Source organism: Amblyomma americanum, chromosome 5 (genome assembly GCF_052857255.1).
Source record: "Amblyomma americanum isolate KBUSLIRL-KWMA chromosome 5, ASM5285725v1, whole genome shotgun sequence".
In the NCBI taxonomy this organism is placed as follows: Eukaryota; Metazoa; Arthropoda; class Arachnida; order Ixodida; family Ixodidae; genus Amblyomma; species Amblyomma americanum.
Window position 1 is genome coordinate 14,864,124 of NC_135501.1, and position 19,657 is coordinate 14,883,780.

Here is a 19,657-nt window from a genome sequence, read left to right on the forward strand (position 1 = left end):
AACAATATTACCGCTATAGTGCAGTTACCTCCGCTGACGCCTGCCTTCTAGTTTTGAAAATTTTAAAACACAATAACTAGAGGCTTGGAAGAACTACGAAATTTAAACAATAAGATATGTTAACACAGTTGCTTACAAATGTGGTCCGGTTGGTCCTATTCGGGTTAACAGGATGATCGGGAAAGTTCCTTGAGAAAAAGGCCGGGATCCTGCGAGACATTACATTCTGCATGTTAGAACGACGTCATTTCGCAGACAATTCTGTCTCATACGCACATAGGAATTGTAATTGTTATAAATGCGCTGTGAACCAGAGTAGTGGAATCGTATGGGGTTCATCCGGTTACTGAATACTTGAATTACGTAAACACCTATAGATGTCGCGCCAGAACGAAGCCCTATGCTTGCTGGGGCTCCCGTGAGCGTCAGTATAGCATTCAGACGGAGCTCCTGCCTTGTGGCCGTATTTTAAGCACCTTGCGCATTGTAAGGCTTGCACGCTGACATGGTTTAGGTTCTTTTTTTTCTGAAAAAACGTGCCATAAAATTCTAGAGCCAAGAGCATTCACTGTAGAACCCACTGCACTGCTTTTCACGCTCTCTTAGCAGCGTGTTTGATAGTGGAATCATCGCCACTGTCAGGTTTATCGTGCACCATAATTTTCAAATCACAAATTCCTTGAAAGCCCCAAAACATGTTTTTTGACATCACTTTGGTTAGTGGTTCTCTGCTGAAGCCTGGCTATTCGACGACAGAGAAGGATTCCCTTGCCCGTGCTAAATCGAAATCCCGCGCCTGCCTCTACGGCGACAGTTCAAGATGGTCAGTGAAAACTACGCATTGTGGCAGCGACGACTCCGTGGTGCTAGCTCGCCAGTACGGATGATCCCTCCGACTGCCTCGCTCAATGGAGCCCGCGCCTCCAGGAGCCCGACACAACCACCGTCTACAAATCTTGACGCAAGCACTCTGACGCCGACTGCCTGTCACGAGCCCCTGTCGACAAGCCGCGAGAACAGGACGATGAGGACATCTTTTTTTGGGATTGCGAAGCACACAGGACTTCGCACAGCACCAGTGCTCGGACTCTGATCTAAATGACTCATGCAGTATCTTAAAGCGAAGGCTTCTTCATCTCCAGCAGCGCTTAAACGGGGTTTGCCCTCTTTCTCTATGAAAAATAGCATCGTTGTGAAGAACAATTCCGCGTACTTTCTCGTCGTTCCCAAAAGCTTACAAGAAGACTTTCTGCAGTCTTCTCGTAAACCGTCGCAAGTCTTCTCATGGCGAAACAACAGTTGGGCGCCTCGGCTTCACTAGCACCTTTCGTCGCCTTGCAGAGAAGCGCTACATGGTCATGACTATCCGCTGCCGTCGCACGGTAGGTGAAAACTTGCCAGAATTGTCTACGATTAATGCAAAAAAAAAATCTTTCGTATTATTGAAAACCTACTGTACCAGAGCAAAGTGATTTTCTTAAAATTATATGATATGATATGATATAATTTTCTTAAAATTCAGCAAATATATAACCAAGAACAATTAAAACACTTTTATTTTAGTTATCGAAGAAAATGCATGACATTCACTGAAATATCGAACTTCGAACAGTCTGCACCAGCACGATTAACTCTCCAAACAGATCTGTGGAAACTTCCCGCTGGCAGACGACGCAAGAAGAGAGGACGCGACAAAAACTGAGCTGTGCGTTCAGATTGTTCCGAATGTCAAACCAACTTGCCCAGCTACAAACCCTGCCACAAAGATCCGGCACCTGAAGGTGGCGGGTCTTCTTGCGAGCCACGCTCCTTCATATACTGCCTCCACGCAGGGTCCATACCATTGCTGTCTACTGGACTTCAGAAAATCAGCTAATCTATTTTCATTTCTTCAATCATTACTGCAACCTTCTTCACACCTTCGCCCACTGATGCCCCGAGGCAATGATTCACGTATAAAAAAAACAGCGCACGAATAGGGACGAAAAAGAAGCAACACACACAGTGCCGATTGCAACGAATAAGAGAACATGGAAAACAGAGGGCGCCCAATGCAGACGAAATGTGACGTAAAACATTTTGCCTAGCGCTACCGGTTGCAGTATTTTGTTGAGATCGTCAAACAAGCGGTGTTTTACGTCAGAAGCGTGAATTGCTGAGCGAGTCGGTTATTCATGTTCTATCAAAAAACCTGCGAAAATGAAGAGGCAGAACAAGAAGGCGGCACACACACATATTGTCGCCGGACTTGCAACTGATTTATTTTATGCTCATAAATGTGCTTTTCAATGCTTTTGAAGCCATGTTTCTTGCGCAAGCCCATATGGAAATGAAAAAAATCAAATCCGGTCGTCATTCCTTCTCCGTTAATAAGCGACACTCCTTCTCTGTGATAAGAACAGACGGATGCAGGACCGCGCATTCCTTTTGTTTAAAAATTCTTCAATCAGTTCTCGCAGTGCTTTAATTTCCCCCTGCCAACAATGCTCGTGCGTTGAAAGACGGGCGATCAGTTGCTGCACTCCTTGGGATGCAAATCCAAGTTGTTCCCTGTGCCCCTCTGCAACGTGTTCGCCTGGTGCCTGAGGCGTTCATTTAGGCATTGCCCAGTCAGCACAATGTATACTTTCTCACACGGCATGGGGATCGAATAAACAACTCCCACCACACATTCCCAACCGCACTCAGTTCGTGGATGTAAATGGCCATGCCTCCAATGTGTTACCGGTTTCGTCCGGAGTGCGTCAAGGAAGGAGTGCTCTATCTGTTATCTTCTGCTTTTTCCTGTGTACGTTTTGTCGTGTGCGCAACGTCATCCCAAGAAAGCGTACTGGAACCTATTCTTTTATTAAATCTATGTTAATCATACAACTAGTGCCGTTCATCCTCATGTTAACATCAGATTGTCGGCGGGCGACTGTCTGCTCATTAAACAAGTTACCGGCCGTGGCGATCAATTTCAGTTGCACAATAGTTTAGCCACACTTAATGAATGGTGCACGGCTTGGTCTATGACCCTAAACACTAAAATAAACGGTTTACTTCGCGTCACGAACAAACCACAGCCAATTTCATTTTCATATTGCATCAATAATACTCAAATAAAGGAAGTCACAAAATACAAATACCTAGGGGTAACTTTAACAAACACTCTTTCATGGTCCAAACACATTAATAACTTTTGGGCATTTGCCTCCCGAAAACTCGGCTTTCTGCATCATAAAACAGAACCTCCTGATTTGAAACTGCTAGCCTACAGAGCTCACATACTGCCGAAATTAGAGTATGTACCCATAGTATGGGATCCTTTTCATCTAAAGCATAAAAATAAACTTGAAATGGTTCAGAGGCGAGCAGCGAGGTACATTTTCAACAAGTTCAGGCCCACTGATTCCCCGTCACAACTCATGGCTGAAAACCATATTCCTACCTTAGAATCGCGAAGAACTATAGCACGACTTAAATTTCTTTTCACGATGTATGACGAGTCGCTGGAATTTCACGGACGGCCATACATTCAACGTTACCTGCCTTGCGCGTCGAGGCACCGTTATGCTCACAATTTGCTGCCTTTCCATACCCGACCTAACTTGTATAAAAATTCTTTTTTTCTCGTACAGTTAGTGAGTGGAATGGTCTCCGCTGTTAAATTTTTTCCAGTAACAATTTTGACCAGGCGCTGCTGCTGTAATTCGCGTCGTGACATTCTGTGCCGAATTTTTTCGTACTTTCATCAGGTTATCGTTATTCTGACCAGTAGCGCATGCAAGTTCATTTCTGTTGAGACTACGTGAAGATCATTCTACAAAACTGAAACGCGTGCTTGCTCACTTTTGTTGTCTTTCACATGTTAAACGCAAGAGAATGTGTATAATTTATGTTAATCGGAAGAAAAGGTTGTACGACATGCCCACCTGCTTGATCTCCTTGAGGCCGCACTATTTCCAAATAAATAAATAAACTTTGTGAACTTCGCTCGGTGGCTGGCCTTGCAGGCTTGCTCTCTTTCACCGCCGGAGATGCGGCCGCAAAGGCCAGAAATTTTAGGAGGGTCGACCAAGTTAACACCAAATTTCTCGTTACTTTTTTTCATGCAGCCCGTGGGAAATTTTACGGATGTATGGATCCCCTCAATGTTTTTTTGTTGCTTCTCCTGGGCTGGTGGAATGGGCTGCGACCTTGCCAAAGTTTTAGCAACGGCAACAACAAAGACGACAGGAAACCAGAAGCTCTTAGGCTGACTACCTGCTCTGCACGGCTTTGCTGCATAACATGCGGGCAACTTTTTTTTTCAGAGCCTTCATGAAACACACGTCTCGCAGTGATGCGTTTAGCCAATTTAAAGTGTACAGGTTTATGAGATAAAAGACTTAGGGGCATAGTTCCATATCTTGTGTCCTTCAGATAAAATCTTAAGTCCTACATCAAGGAACCTAAAGTCCTGTCAGAGTGTAAGGCTTTCATAAAAGCCATGTTCTTAGAACAAGCGATAACAATTTGGTCCGCCACAGGAGTTGGCTGGTCAGATGATAAATTCGGGATAACCGAAAAATCGTTGCTCTATCTAAAAACCTCACAACACGCGTGTCTTGAAGTGCTTCCTGAAGCGCTCAGTCAGACTTTGTGAAGAGCACGTTAAACAGAACAGGCGCAACACTAGAGCCAATACATTTCGATTGTTTTTACACAACATTATTCTCTCTGTGCTGCACAGTGGTGGACCTTACCAAGCCATGATGAGCTCCAAGTGCAATTCCGAGTGCAATTCCGCAATCGTTCTGAAAACAAGCAGCCTCTTACTCTCGAACATTTCGACCACTCTTCTAAATGTACGTCATGGTACTGAATAAAACCAGTCATCAATTTCAGCAAAGATAGCAGCTTTGGCGCTAGAAAATTCATTCCTAAGGCTCCCCACAAAGGAAACTAAGCTCTGCACTGCAAATGAATCCGATGGCACATGTCCCTTGAACGCACGTTGCAGAAATCCTCCTCTGCCATAATGACCCTAAATGGACTGCCGGGCTTGTGCGTCTCCGCAGTGACGAAGACACGCAAAATTTTGGGGGGGATTTGTGGACTTTGATCTAAAGATTATTCAACTTCAACTCATTGAGAAGGCGCAATGCTAACGCCTTCGCTTTACGAAGTTTTAAACCTGGAGGCTTAAATATTATATTTTGCCTACTTTCGTCTCGAACGCAGAAGATAGAAGCAAACCAAATCTGCCTTCCTTATCCGCTTGAAGAAGCCTGAGATCAATCTCTTCGAAGTGGGCGATCAAGAGAGGCAGCTCCTTGCTTATTAGGTTCTCGCTACCCCACGTGTTCAATAAGCAGCCAACATCTTCCGAGACACAGTGGTTCCTATCTTCTGATGGGATTTTTCTGGACCCTCTGACCACACCTCCCAAAATCTCATGTTTCTGTGCCCGTGGTTAAAGGCTGGTTCAAGGCTGAACCACGAGCGCCTGTATTGTACATTCCTTTCTTTGCCCTGTGCTTGAGCAGTTCCGTTATTAGCGATGTTAAACCATATAGCCGTTAACAACACCCTCGTGAAGTTCAAGGCTGAAGTTTGGCCCCATCTTCACAATGTAGTCAAGAGCTCTCGAAAGAGAGGTTCCGTTCAAGTAAATGACCGATGTACCTGTTTCTTCCTTTTTGAGTTTCTTGGGCAGAATTCGTCGAAGTTCATTCCAGTACAGCTTACTCAGGAGCGCAAAAAGGCGACGATGCAGCGAAAAGCTTGCTTGAAGTCGTCAAGGGACGCTAAACCTGGAGGCACAAATGACATAGCCAATCATGCAGGTGCCTATGCTGATGATATAGTTCCGCCTTCGAAATCTTTCAGGTGCGTTTCCAGTGTCCTAGAAAAAGTTGCAGGGACGCGAACAACTGGCGTATTTCTAAAGGTGAATTCTAATTTTGAGGTAATGGGAACAACACATGCCCTACACGTAGTGGAGTCGATTTCTCTGACGCAAGGCAAGGCATCTGTGAAAAAGAACACACGCAGAAAGGAGTCCGGGGTACACGAATAGCAGTTCAGAAGCGTGAATTGCTGGGTGAGTCGGTTATTCATGTCCTATCAAAATCCAGCGACTCGGAGCTGCACTCCAGTCTGTCTTGCAGCTCATCATAGTGTGTCTAAAAACCACCATTGTACAGCGCGGTGACAATAACGTTGTATAAAAACAACTGAAATTTACTGGCTCGAGTTTTGCGCCAGTTCAGTGTAACGTGTTCTTCTCAAAGTTTACAGCTCTGCGGAAAGCACTTCACGACGCGCATGTTGTCAGCGGGTTAGATATATTGAGGATTTTTCGCTTATCTTGAATTAATAAACTGACAAGATAGCTCCTTTTGCTGCCCACATTTTAAAACATCTTGTTCCTTTTTCTGAGAACATGGTTTCTACCGAAGACTTACCCTCTGACAGGACCATTAGGTTCCTTGATTTAGACCTGAATTTCTTACCTGACGGAGAGGTGTGTTGGAAGTATACTCCAAGGACTCAAAAGGCACTTTTGTCGCATGAATCTGCGTTCGAAATTGACTAAACGCAGCATTGCGAACCTGTGTTTCATGAAATCTCTGAAAAAGATGTTGCCCGCATGTTATTTAACAAAGCATTGCCGAGCAGGTGGTCCGAGTAAAAGCTTCCGGTTTCTCGTCGTCTTAGTTGTTGGTCCTTTGTGTTGTGAAACTGTGCCAAAAAAAGTGAAGGTTGAAGACCATTCCACCAGCCCAAGAGAAGCGACAAAAAACCTCAAAATTTCTCCATGGGCTGAAAATAGTGTCCGAAAAAATTGGTTCACAGCAAAATTGGTTCATAAGAAATTTTTGGGACACTATTTGGGACACTGGTGCCTCGAGCCCCCCGGAATCTTTCTGGTCTTTGCGCCCGCATCTCTGGCGGTGAAAGAGAACAAGCCTGCAAGACCGAACACCAAACGAAGTCCACAAAGTGTGCGGTGGGGTTTGTTTATTCGATCCCCATGTCCTGCGAGAAAGTATACATCAGGAAGACGCCTCAGGGAAGAGGCCAACATGTTGCAAACGGTCACAGGGAGCAACTTATGCTTTGAATTCCAAGGAGTTCAGCAATTGATCGCCCCTCTTTCAACGCACGAGAATTATTCGCAGGGGGAAATTCAGGCACAGCGAGAACTGGTTTAGGCATTTTTAATGAAAAATAATCAGATTTCCTGGGTATGTGATACGTCTGTCCTTATCACAGAGAAAGAGTTGTGCTCTTTACCGAGGATGGAATGATGACCGGACCTGATTTTCTCAGTTGCATGTGTGCTTTCCCAAGAAAATGGGTTCAAGCAGGCGTATGAGCAAGCAAAATAAATCAGAGTCAAGTCGTCCGGTGACAGTGTTTGCGTGTGTCGCCTTTTAGTCGTGCGTCTTCGTTGACGCTGGTTTTTGGTAGATGTTTTACATTAGCACCCGTTATTTTCCGCTCTTCGCTGCAGCAGTTTCAAAGACCGCAGCGACATAAATTTCTTTGGATTTTACGATTTTTTTCTAACGTCCTTAAAGTACCACTATGAAAATTACCTGTTACATCCCCCCCCCCCCCCCGTTTGCTTAAACGTTAAATCGGCGCTGTGGATACAGTCAATTAATAATCAAAAGGTCCAAATGTAAGGAAAGAATGTAGGTTGGTGGCTTTATTCACATACTGTTCAACACGAGATTTCAATTTTTTTGCTTACTCCGCTCCTTTGATAGCACATCTATTCATATGTTCATTGTCAAAATCTGCCATTGCAATACTTAGTACAATTGGCTATCGGGTGCAGAGACAGGTGAGCTGTGACGATCACGAGCAAAAGCTGTTCGTAATACTCACTATCAACTGCTTGCCGTGCTGCAGCTCTGAGCAGTCTCAGCTACGGAAGGTTTTGAAGTGGAGTTCTCAGAGACACAAGGAGATGGCCATTGATGGCTCAGTGAAGAGAGTTCGAGAAGAAACAGAAGTGATCAAGAATATGGGCTGAAGTGGTTTCGTGCAGCCATGATGTTGAAGGCGAGCTGGCCTTTGAAGAGCAGCTTTCAGTCTAGTACGGTGTCCAGGACGCTGAGGGATTTGACGATGTCCTCGTCCTGCAAGGGAGCATGGGAACGGCCAGCACTGTGAAAACATGGCAAGCACTTTGCACGGCGAAGCGACATGGAGCGTACGTTAACACTGATGTCAGTACAATAAAACTAGGAAAAAAACAAAACAAAAATAACACGATACCAATGTGTGAACACAAAGGAGGTATCAGAAAAAACGGTTAACTAAATAAAATATCAAGGCACCATCTTGCGTATATCGCTAGGTGTAACTCTGTACAGCCTGACATGAAGCTTTCGAAGCGTCTTCTATATTTCAGTAAAGCTCGTTGCCGAGGCACACAGAGGAAGATTTGGGCAACGAGCGCGGCGCATTCAATACATCTTTTATAAGTTTTACACTTTCGTTAAATAGGACGCCGTTATCATCATTACAAGAAAGAAGCATTTCTCCGCACTGAAAAACAGATGTACAACAGTACAAATTTAAGACATCTTAGCTGCCATGAACATGTAGGATACAAAAATATGCACTGCCGAACAAAACATGTAGCAAACTCGGGTTTCGTTTGGATTGGTTTAGGGGGGTGTAACGTCCAAAAGCGACTCAGGCTATGAGGGAAGGCGTAGTGGAGGGCTTCGTATGATTTCAACCACTTGGGGTTTGAATTTCTGTAACGTGGATTGACACTGCACAGTACGCGGACTTCTAGCATTTCACCTCCATCGATATGCGACCGCCACAGCCGGAATAGAACCCGCACCGCTCCGGTCAGCAGCCGAGCATCATAATCACTGAGCCACAGCGGCTGAAGCACATTCTGTCCCTATAGAACTTACCTGCGCCCAGCTGAGGGTTACATAGACCTGCGCTTTATTCTATTTCAACTTGACTGTGCAAGACATGCTTAATGTCCTTATCTTAACAGTCGCCTGCCCTGTGGGTGCATCGTTATTAAAACAGGAATTCTTCAGTGCAAGCCTACTGAATATTTTTTCAGGAATTTGAAGTTGACAGTTTATTGACAGTTAATAACAAATTACCCGAGAAGGCTAAAGCAAGAGGTCGCAAGGTACAGTCTTCGTCAAAAGTATTAATGCCAAAGGCTTTTCGCTTCACCCGCATAACAGAGCCATTACGGCATTATTAAATACCGGATGACCTTGAAATGCTAGCAGAAAATTTCTTCTTGCGGCAAAGAAGCTTCCTGCTTGACTTGTGCTTTAAATGATCCGCTACACGGAGTATTCCAGGCGCATTCATTTCGGGGCAGCTGAACGCTGTGGCCTTAAGACCTTTGGCTAAGACTGTACCTCTACTGCAGGCCCTGCAGGTGCAATACACTGCGGGCCCTTCAATCGGCCGGAGCAAAAGGTGCAAGAGAAACTCCTCAGCGATCCTAGGCGGATCCTTTCAATATGTTAGCACCCAAACTTCCTTATATTCGAAATTTGCACACTAAACTTCGTTTTATACAGGGTTAACAGTCGAAAGGTTGTTATATCCGAGATATATTAAAAACCTCGTATAGGCAGCATACTTAGTTCGTAGCCTTGCGGCGGGTTGGCACCTGCCCACCGTGGCTGGTGGTCTACCTGGCGCTTGCTCCTGACAGACGGCCGTCGCCATTTACGCTGGCACAGACCCTTCTAATTCTAAGGCGACAATAACAAAACCATAATAACACAATAACACAGGAAAGCACATTGCATGAATCAGAAGAGCAATGGGAGGGGCAGTAAGAAGCAGAGGAAAAACGATTTAGTAATTTCAGGCACCGAAAAGAACGCTCTAGAGGTGACACAAGCGCTAAGACACGTATAAAACAGACATATACAGGGAAGGCGTGTTTGTCGCCTTATTCCGCGCCCTTTCGTTCCTTTAATTTTCAAAGCGTGAAGCAACTAGCCCGCCTTAGCGTTCTTACGCAAAGGGAAGAATTGCACTCAGAGCAGTCACATCACCGCGTTCTGTCATGTTGAACAAGAGTAACCCAGACTTAGAGATGAAAGATGCAAAAGTAGAACGTACAAAAGAGCAGAAAAGGTATCTTACCAGTAAACATGTTTCAATGAACTCGTCGTATGTGACCACGCCGTCATTGTTGAGGTCCAGTTTCTGAAATACGTAAAGCAAAAATTGCTATAATTTCATTGCCTCGGTGCGCTAAATTTATTATATGATGACTTCAAATTTTGCTTACAGCAACAATAAAAAAAACTGAAGCTTGGCGGCAATTTTGCTTGGTAATGAAATAAGCTATAGGGAACTATGTGACACCGCCGATAATACGGATGGAGTATAGTTCACCTGCCCACCTACCACGTTGCATGCTGCGCGGTTGATTTGTGCCGTCGCTAGTGTAGCTGCCGGCATCTATGGTATTTATAAGCGAACTTGCCCAGGAAATCCGTTCGAATCAAACTCTCTTTGCCGTGACTATCTAGCGTTGAAGAGTGCCAGTTACGATAGAAATATGGCTTAAGTAGCCAGTCTCACGAAAACACAACGTTCTGGGAGGGAACTGTTCAGTGGAACGAAGGATATAGTCCGCTGCGTAGGCAAAACGGGCGTGCCTCGGCACTGCAGCTTTAGCTTCGTTTACAAGAACAGTGGTCGCTGACCATACCTTAGAACAAGCTTGACCAGCGTATGAATAAAGCTGGAGAGCCGGCAAGGGAAGGCAAATGACGAGCGGCAGAAAGTGAGGAGGGTGGATTAGATTAAGAATTTTGCGGGGGATAGGGCTGCCGCAGCTGGCACAGGACAGGGTTATTTGTAGAGACATGGGGGAGATCATTGTCCTGCAGTGCGCACGATTGAGCTGATTATGATGACTAAGGAACCCGAAAGTAATGGAAATCAAGAAAAGGAAAAGAAAACGCTCTTTTTTTCTTGTGTTTAGTAATTCAAAATTAGTGCCCTGCTCTCATTATGGTTGACAGTAAGGAAGAGGAAGAAAAAGCAACAATTCAACGTGATATTTTACCCATGACCTCCGTATGCCGCGCACGGTGTTCTGTCCAGCGCTGTTCCTTACAAATGAGTAGCCAATATACCCAAGCTGCTGACCTGTGCTGCGGCGGCGCCTGTCCAATCTTCTAAGCTGAGCAGAAGAGCTAACACCTGTTCTTTAGTCACACAGATGCCACTGATCGGAGAAGATTCATCACAGAAAGAAAACTGTGATGGGAAACCGACATCACTGCCGGACCTGTTAGCCAGTTAATTGGTTAAGCACCGGTTAAGCGCTTTTGCTATTTCTACCTTATCGTGTACAGCCGTGCATCAATACGAAAACCAAGGACCGATTTCTTACGAGGCGAAAGATATCGCTAGCTCTTCCTTCGAGATGAGACAAGAAAATTTTAAAGTGCACACTATGAGACTAGTTTTTAGATTTACTGATATTGTCCCGTAGCATCTGGCGTAGTCCGCAATCTCAGGAGAGCAGGCTGGTGAAGAGCGTTTCCTTGGTTGCTTTCTTCAGCTCAAGCTCCAAGCGTGCCACATCTTCGGTCATCCGTGAATTCCTGCTGCGGGACATTTTCCGCTCCCGTGGCACAAAATCTGTTGTAACTCGGTGGACTAAGTTCTTGAAGTCCCATTTGTACTCAATAAAGCTACTATATGTAATTAGTACAAAAATAAAAAAAGAAGAAAACGGGTCGCCTTGTGCTTGTAAAGCATCGCCATTGCTTCCGCGTAAGAACGACCGAATAATTCTCACATTCTTGCAAAGTTTGAGGTAAGGTGTACTTCCGTAATTAAACTAAGGGATGGTAGAAAATAGCGCATGAAGACGACGACGAAGGATAACGACGAGCGCTAACTCACAACTGAAAACTTATTCCTGAAAGAACAGGTATTAATAGGAAACCATGAATTGCTAACATTCACAGCGCAAGACGAACACGGACACGAGGGGAGACACCACAAAGCGCCGACTTCAACAAAAGTTTATTGCTGTGCGAGCGACTATATATGGTGTACAGCGGGCATGCGCAGCAACGAAAAGGTACAATCATGAGCATCTGGTAGCGGCGCCACATCGCAAGCGAACACATCATTTTCTGCGCACGACAAAAAAAGGAAAAAACAAAAAGCTAAAAAACCTAAAAAGTAGTACGCGCACAAGAACGTCGAAGCCATAATACTCATTCCGAAATTCGCAAGATATGACGCTCCTTATCACTTAACAGCAACACTGTGTCAGCACTCCATCATTGCTGTTAAGTGATAAGGAGCGTCATATCTTGCGAATTTCGGAATGAGTATTATGGCTTCGACGTTCTTGTGCGCGTACTGCTTTTTAGGTTTTTTAGCTTTTTGTTTTTTCCTTTTTTTGTCGTGCGCAGAAAATGATGTGTTCGCTTGCGATGTGGCGCCGCTACCAGATGCTCATGATTGTACCTTTTCTTTGCTGCGCATGCCCGCTGTACACCATATATAGTCGCTCGCACAGCAATAAACTTTTGTTGAAGTCGGCGCTTTGTGGTGTCTCCCCTCGTGTCCGTGTTCGTCTTGCGCTGTGAATGTTAGCATGAAGTACCAACTCGCCCAGCAACTGATTTTAAGCATGAATTGCTGAGCAAAGAAAAAACCAAAAGGAAAAAAAAGAAACAAAAACAGCAATCCTCAATAGAAAAATTCGCCATCCAGGAGAACTGCAAAAACGCACATAACCAACACAGCTCCGTTACTTCATTGATAACCCAATTCAGACGTTAAAACTCAACACCATTCAACACCACCAAAGGTTGACTGATAGATCCTTTAGCACGTGTGCATGTCGAAGGTTTCTATTAGTTTACGGACTAATCGCTCTTGGTTCCTGAAAACAATCGTCAATTTTGCACACAAATCAGTGTATTTTTTTCTTTTTTTGCGAAAGCACTACTTCACTAGCAATCCTGAAAAAGGCGATGTCTATCTGAAGCCTCTCAGAAGCCTACCGAGATAATATTGCCACGCTGCTGACTTTCTGCCGGCGTCACCTGGAGGTCGAACTGTGTTCCCGAGTGCGTGGCCGAACGTCTTCTTTGTCCAGAACGAGCGCGGCGGTGTTGGCAAACCTCGCCCGAGTGAACAGCTTTGTTCTCTGTATTTTCGCCGGTGACATTTTTGGTGGAGGTGCTGGGTATCATCCCATGTACGCTGACCGAGACGATAGCCCTGACGCTTCTCCCCGACGAGCAGACGCCACACCTGTCCATAAAGCGAGCCGTCGCCTGCGAGGCCTGCAACCCGAATTTGAGCCACTCACGATTCCTGCTCGGGCCATGACTTCCGCCACTGGCAGCCAGACAGGTCAGTCCTTCGGCAGTGCCCCGCCGTTCGTCTTTCTTGCACCTCGGTCGCCACCATCATTCCACGGCGACCGGTTCGAGGATGTAGAAGATTGGTTGGCCGGTTTTGACCGTGTGGCCGCGTTCAACCAATGGGACGACGAGCGAAAGCTGCTGAACGTGTACTTCGCACTGCAAGACTCGGCGAAAACGAGGTTCGAGAACCACGAGACGTCCTTCTCTAACTGGGCAGCTTTTCGCCGCGAGGTGCTCGCCACGTTCAGTTCGAGCGAGCGAAAGGAGAATGCCGAACTTGCCCTTCGCTCCAGGTCACAGCAGTCCAACGAGAGCGTGGCCATGTTTATTGAGGACATGACCCGCCTCTTCAATCGGGCCGACCCAGCCATGCCCGAAGCTACAAAGGTGAGGCACATTATGCGTGGGGTAAAGGAGCAGCTGTTCGCTGGCCTCATGCGCGACCCTCCGAGAACTGTCGCCGCCTTTGCCAAGGAAGCGACGACCATAGAACGTTCCTTGCAGGAACGGAGTGCCCAATACGGCCGTCAGGCAAATGTAGCGGCCGCTCAGTACTGCACGTCCTTGCCAGGCCCCGGGGATGAGGCGCTGCGAGCGCTTGTGCGGAGCATTGTCCGCGAAGAACTGCGACACCTCCACTTGAGTGCTCCGTCAGAAAGCGTACCTTCGACAGGCGATGTTCTCCGCGACGAAATCCGGCGAGCGGTGCAGCCACCCCCAGCACCCCTTTCGGAGCCGCACGTAATGTCCTACAGCGATGCCCTGCGCCGACCTACCTCGGCGCCGCAAGCGTTTCGCCCCGTTGCCGAACAACCACCACCCCATCGTTACGTGCGTCCCATCGAGCAGCAGCAGGACCCGTGCCCTCCATTCCGCAAAGCGCACGTGTGGCGAACGTCCAACGATCGTCCGCTCTGCTACCACTGCGGGGAGCCCGGCCATGTTCTGCGGAATTGCCCGTACCGGCAGATGGGTCTGAGAGGATTCCCACCGGACGCGCCTCGACCGCGCTATGGTGAAAGACCGCGGGACATAGAGGAGTACCTGAACTCTCAAGTGCCGCCCCCGACCTCACAGCGGCGACAGTCGCGATCGCCGTCCCCGAGGCGCTTTGCTACGCCCAGTCGGCCCTCAACCTCCGGACAGTTCAGAGGCACGTCCCCTCGGCGGGAAAACTGAAGACGGCGTCCTCCGGGGGTAGGGCCGCCGCCGCTGCACGAAGTCAACAGCCTCCACCCGACGATTGGACGCGACGGCCCGAGCGTCAACGACCCGATCCGACGACCTCACCGACGTGCTGCGAACGATTAGTTTCCGCTGAAATTTTAGTAACCGTCGACAGTTATGAACTGACCGCACTCGTCGATACCGGCGCTGATTTTTCTGTGATGAGCAGGGAGCTAGCCATGACACTCCGTAAGGTTCTGACGCCTTGGTGTGGACCCGTGATCCGCACTGCCGGTGGCCATGTCGTGACACCAATCGGCGTCTGCACTTGCCGCATCCAAATCCGTGGTCTTACTTTCACCGGCTCCTTTGCCGTGTTAGCTGACTGTTCAAAGGACCTCATACTGGGCATGGATTTCCTTCACGAGTATGGTGCGATCATAAACCTTCAGGAACTCATGGTATCTTTTCCCGCCCAGCGAGCCGTTAACACAACCACCGAGCCCTGTAAAGTAATGTTGCGCATATGTGACGACCACATAACAATCCCTCCGCGAGCCAGCAAGTTCGTCACAGTCGAGTGTACTGACAGCACCGGCGCTCTTGGCATTGCTGAAGCGAACATGTCCCTGCTACTCGCTCGGCAAGCTTGTGTCGCCCTAGGCCTAGTAGACCTTGCCAATGGTCGTACCGAAATCTTAGTCACGAACTTTACTCGTGAACCGCAACATTTGACGAAGTCAGAAGTCGTCGCTTATTTTGACGAGCTTGGAGAGTGTACGAGGCAGTGCTCTTTATCCACCACGTCAGACCTCGCCGACGCGACGGCTACAGCCATTCCGACTGATGTGAACCCGCACCTCTCGGCCAGTCAGAAAAACTGCGTGCAAAGCCTAATCTATTCCTTCCGCGACTGTTTTGCGGAAACTTCCAAGGTCCGACAGACGCCGCTTACCAAGCATCGAATTGTCGTTGCTGACGACCAAAGACCAATTTGCCAGCGCCCTTATCGCGTGTCTTCCAAAGAACGCGATGCCATCCGCCGCCAAGTTACACAGATGCTCCAGGACGACGTCATCCAACCTTCCACGAGCCCCTGGGCATCGCCTGTTGTTCTCGTCACGAAGAAAGATGGCACCCTCAGGTTCTGCGTCGATTACAGGCGCCTGAATACCGTCACGAAAAAAGATGTGTACCCTCTGCCCCGCATTGATGATTCCCTAGACCGCCTGCGCCATGCCACCTTCTTTTCATCCCTTGACCTCCGCAGTGGGTATTGGCAAATAGAGGTCGACGAACGCGACCGAGAGAAGACCGCCTTTATTACGCCAGACGGTTTATACGAGTTTAAGGTACTCCCTTTTGGCTTGTGCTCGGCCCCTGCCACGTTCCAACGAATGATGGACACCGTGCTGTCCGGTCTGAAGTGGCAGACATGCCTCGTATATCTTGACGATGTCGTGATCTCTGACACGTTTGATGAGCACCTGAAACGCTTGCGTGCTGTTTTCGAGGCCATACGTTCCGCTGGTCTCTCTCTCAAGCCAGAGAAATGTCACTTTGCATTTCAAGAGCTGAAGTTTCTTGGTCACATTGTCAGCGCACGAGGTGTTAGTCCAGATCCCGAAAAGACGGCCGCCGTAGCTGCCTTCCCTAAGCCCACAGACAAACGGAGCCTGCGTCGTTTCTTGGGCCTCTGCGCATACTATCGCCGGTTTGTTCCCAATTTCTCCCGGCTAGCAGAGCCTTTGACCCGCCTGACGAAGGATTCTGAACCCTTCATCTGGGGCCAAGACCAGGACAGCGCCTTCACAGAACTCAAGTCCCGTCTGCAATGTACGCCTGTGCTTGGCCACTTCGACGAAGAGGCCGACACTGAACTGCACACTGATGCTAGTAACGTTGGCCTCGGCGCGGTCCTTTTTCAGCGGCAGGATGGTCTAGAACGCGTGATTGCTTACGCCAGTCGCACTTTGTCCCGTTCAGAAGTCAATTATTCCACAACGGAAAAGGAATGTCTAGCTGTGCTGTGGGCCGTTACGAAATTTCGTCCGTACTTGTATGGCCGCCCGTTTCGGGTCGTGAGCGACCACCATTCACTCTGTTGGTTGGCGAACCTGAAGGATCCCTCGGGGCGGCTTGCTCGATGGAGTCTTCGGTTACAAGAATTTGATGTCACCATCGTGCACAAGTCTGGCCAGAAACACAGCGATGCTGACTGTCTATCCCGCGCCCCAATCCTGTGCCCCACTGACGAGTCCGACGACGATTCCGCTTTTCTTGGTGCTCTCACTACGTCCACCCTTGCCCAACAACAAAGGGCCGATTCTGACCTGCTGCCCCTCATAGAATACCTTGAAGGAATCGCCCCATCTCCACCTCGGCTCTTCAAGCGCGGACTGTCATCGTTTTGCTTGCGCGATGGGGTACTCTACAAAAAGAACTACGGCCCAACGGACACTGTCTATCTGCTTGCAGTGCCAGCTGCGCTTCGTGACGAAGTTCTGCGCGCGTGCCACGACGACCTTTCTTCGGGCCATCTCGGGTTTTCCCGCACGTTGGCGCGCATACGCACCAAGTACTACTGGCCCAAGCTTGCTGCGGTTGTCCGCCGTTACGTCCGAACCTGCCGAGAATGTCAGCGCCGGAAGACGCCACCGACTAAACCAGCCGGGCTCCTGCAGCCTATCGATCCCCCGCGCCTCCCATTTCAACAGGTCGGCATGGACTTACTCGGTCCGTTTCCGGCGTCTTCCATGGGTAACCGGTACATTGCTGTTGCCACTGACTATCTCAGCCGCTACTGTGAGACCAAGGCTCTTCCCCGTGGTACCACCGCCGAAGTCGCAAGTTTTTTCATTCATAACATTGTGCTTCGTCACGGAGCTCCAACGGTCGTATTAACTGACAGGGGAACCCCGTTTACGTCGGCACTTACGAACGAGGTACTTCGACTCAGTGGCACCAGTCATCGAAAGACAACAGCGTACCATCCGCAAACCAACGGACTGACTGAGCGGCTTAACAAGACAATTGCCGATATGCTTTCTATGTATGTCGACGATGACCACGCGAACTGGGACCGGATACTTCCTTACATAACGTTCGCGTACAACACTGCGCTTCACGAAACGACGCGCTTCACTCCTTTCCATTTGGTGCACGGTCGCGAAGCCTTGACCATGCTGGACGCCATGCTTCTTCCGGATCCTACTCCCTCTTCTGTCGTGGATGCCGACCAATTTGTCCGTGACGCCGAAGTTGCTCGCCAAGTTGCTCGACAGCGAATCCGGTGCCAACAACAACGCGACGCCGAGCGTTACAACCTCCGCCGCAGGGAGGTGATTTACACACCCGGTGACCAAGTCTGGGTGTGGAGCCCAATCCGTTTGCGAGGGCGCTCCGAGAAGCTTCTTCGCCGTTACTTTGGTCCGCACCAGGTGTTACGCCGCCTCAGCGCGGTGACCTACGAGGTGCTCCCTCAAGGAACTGCCCGGTCCTCTCGACACCCGACGTCCGAGGTCGTCCACGTGGCGCGAATGAAGCCGTTTTATTCCCGTTAGCCCCGGACCCAACCCCGCCATTACCTTTCGCCTTATTTTTTTTTTCATCCCCTCGCGTGCGGCATCGAGTCGATGCCTCTTAGATGGGAGGGGCAATGCCACGCTGCTGACTTTCTGCCGGCGCCACCTGGAGGTCGAACTGTGTTCCCGAGCGCGTGGCCGAACGTCTTCTTTGTCCAGAACGAGCGCGGCGGTGTTGGCAAACCTCGCCCGAGTGAAAAGCTTTGTTCTCTGTATTTTCGCCGGTGACAATATAAATATTGCCGCAGCTGTGTTTAAATTTCGTGGCCGCGCGAACAGATTAGCTTCGCTGGCCACCGCACGAGAGAGCTACGCTATCGCCGCAGCCGATCGCGCCTCGGATTAAACTGCTACCCTATCGCGCTGTGCATCGTACATCGTCGTCTTCAAAAACTTCCATCTGCGCGAAAAAGTCACGAAAGGAAGGGAAACGCACATAACTGGCGCCCTGGGTCAACGGACACGTCAACTTGTGCATCGGGCTACGTGGTGGTAGTGAAAGAGATGTGCACTTCATCGTTTGCGTTGACAACGCTTTGGTAGAAACGCGGCACTCGAGCAATAGGCCGCCGGCGTTCGATGGGTTCATTGGAATTTTCTAGACTCACTTGATTTTGGATCAGTGGCTATGGCACTCGGCTGCTGACCCGAAAGACGCCGGTGCGATCCCGACCACGGTGGTCGAATTTTTTGGAGGTGAAATTCTAGAGCCCCGTGTACTGTGCGATGTCAGTGCACGTTAATGAACTTCAGGTGGTCGAATTTTCCCGAGACTTTAACTACACCGCCCCTCGTAGCCTGATACCCCTGTCCCACGGCATTTCTCACAGGCCTTTCCAGAAAACGCACCTCTTATCACCAAAGGAGCGAAATCTTAAAGGAGCAGCGACGCTGCTACACGGTGCAGCCCAAAGGTGAAATAGTAGTTGAGGCTTAGCACCCGCTGCTGTGCTCGAACCGGCTGAAGTGAGAGTTCTATAATTAAAGTGGGGTATTCTGTTCATTCGTTGAGCTCAGACATATTTTTTTCATTCTAATTGCTTGCTGGAAAGAACTGCAACAGCTGCTCTCATCAACAGCAGCAGGTTTTGTGTATTGCTTTGGCCACCACAGGCACTCGGTGTTGCTGCAACACTTTACTTCCTTTAAATCCGGGCATAAAATATAAACATCCAGTATAAAAAGCAAAGCCAGACACACCTTTGGCATTTTCAAAAAGATATTTTCAAACATTGTTGGCTGCATCTACTTTTTTTTGATTGCTTTTACTTTTTGACGTTCGGTGGCACTGCCATCGCATGTTATCGAAGGCCGCTCCTTTGGGCTCTAAAGGCCTCGGACGAGCGCCTTCGCCTCCGAAGCCCTCAGCGGTAAAGGCGCGACATTTGTGCCATGTAGCTACACTCCTATGCCTTTGGACATAAGGACCTGATTCTCAAAGGCTTTTGCCGTGCCCGCGTGACAGGGGTATGAGTAGCCTTCAGAAGTTAATCCCGCGTAAACCATAAA

General features: G+C 48.5%; 1 protein-coding gene across 9 annotated transcripts in view; it reads right to left on the bottom strand.

The window, feature by feature from the left end:
• Window positions 1-19,657, bottom strand: part of LOC144132304 (Kv channel-interacting protein 4-like) — a 281,668-nt gene that overhangs the window by 13,986 nt on the left and 248,025 nt on the right. For 7 of the 9 annotated variants that reach the window (XR_013314769.1, XR_013314767.1, XR_013314772.1 and 4 more), the window contains 3 exons: window positions 10,129-10,191; window positions 7,864-8,117; window positions 137-209 (listed from right to left, as the gene is read on the bottom strand). Coding sequence is in view for 2 of the 9 variants with exons in the window: in XM_077664615.1 (XP_077520741.1) it covers window positions 8,067-8,117; window positions 10,129-10,191 (114 nt within the window). In the remaining 7 variants the exon portion in view is untranslated. Of the gene's footprint in view, window positions 1-136; window positions 210-6,973; window positions 8,118-10,128; window positions 10,192-19,657 lie in introns of those variants that run through there. The other 2 variants (XM_077664615.1, XM_077664614.1) reach the window with 2 other exon arrangements.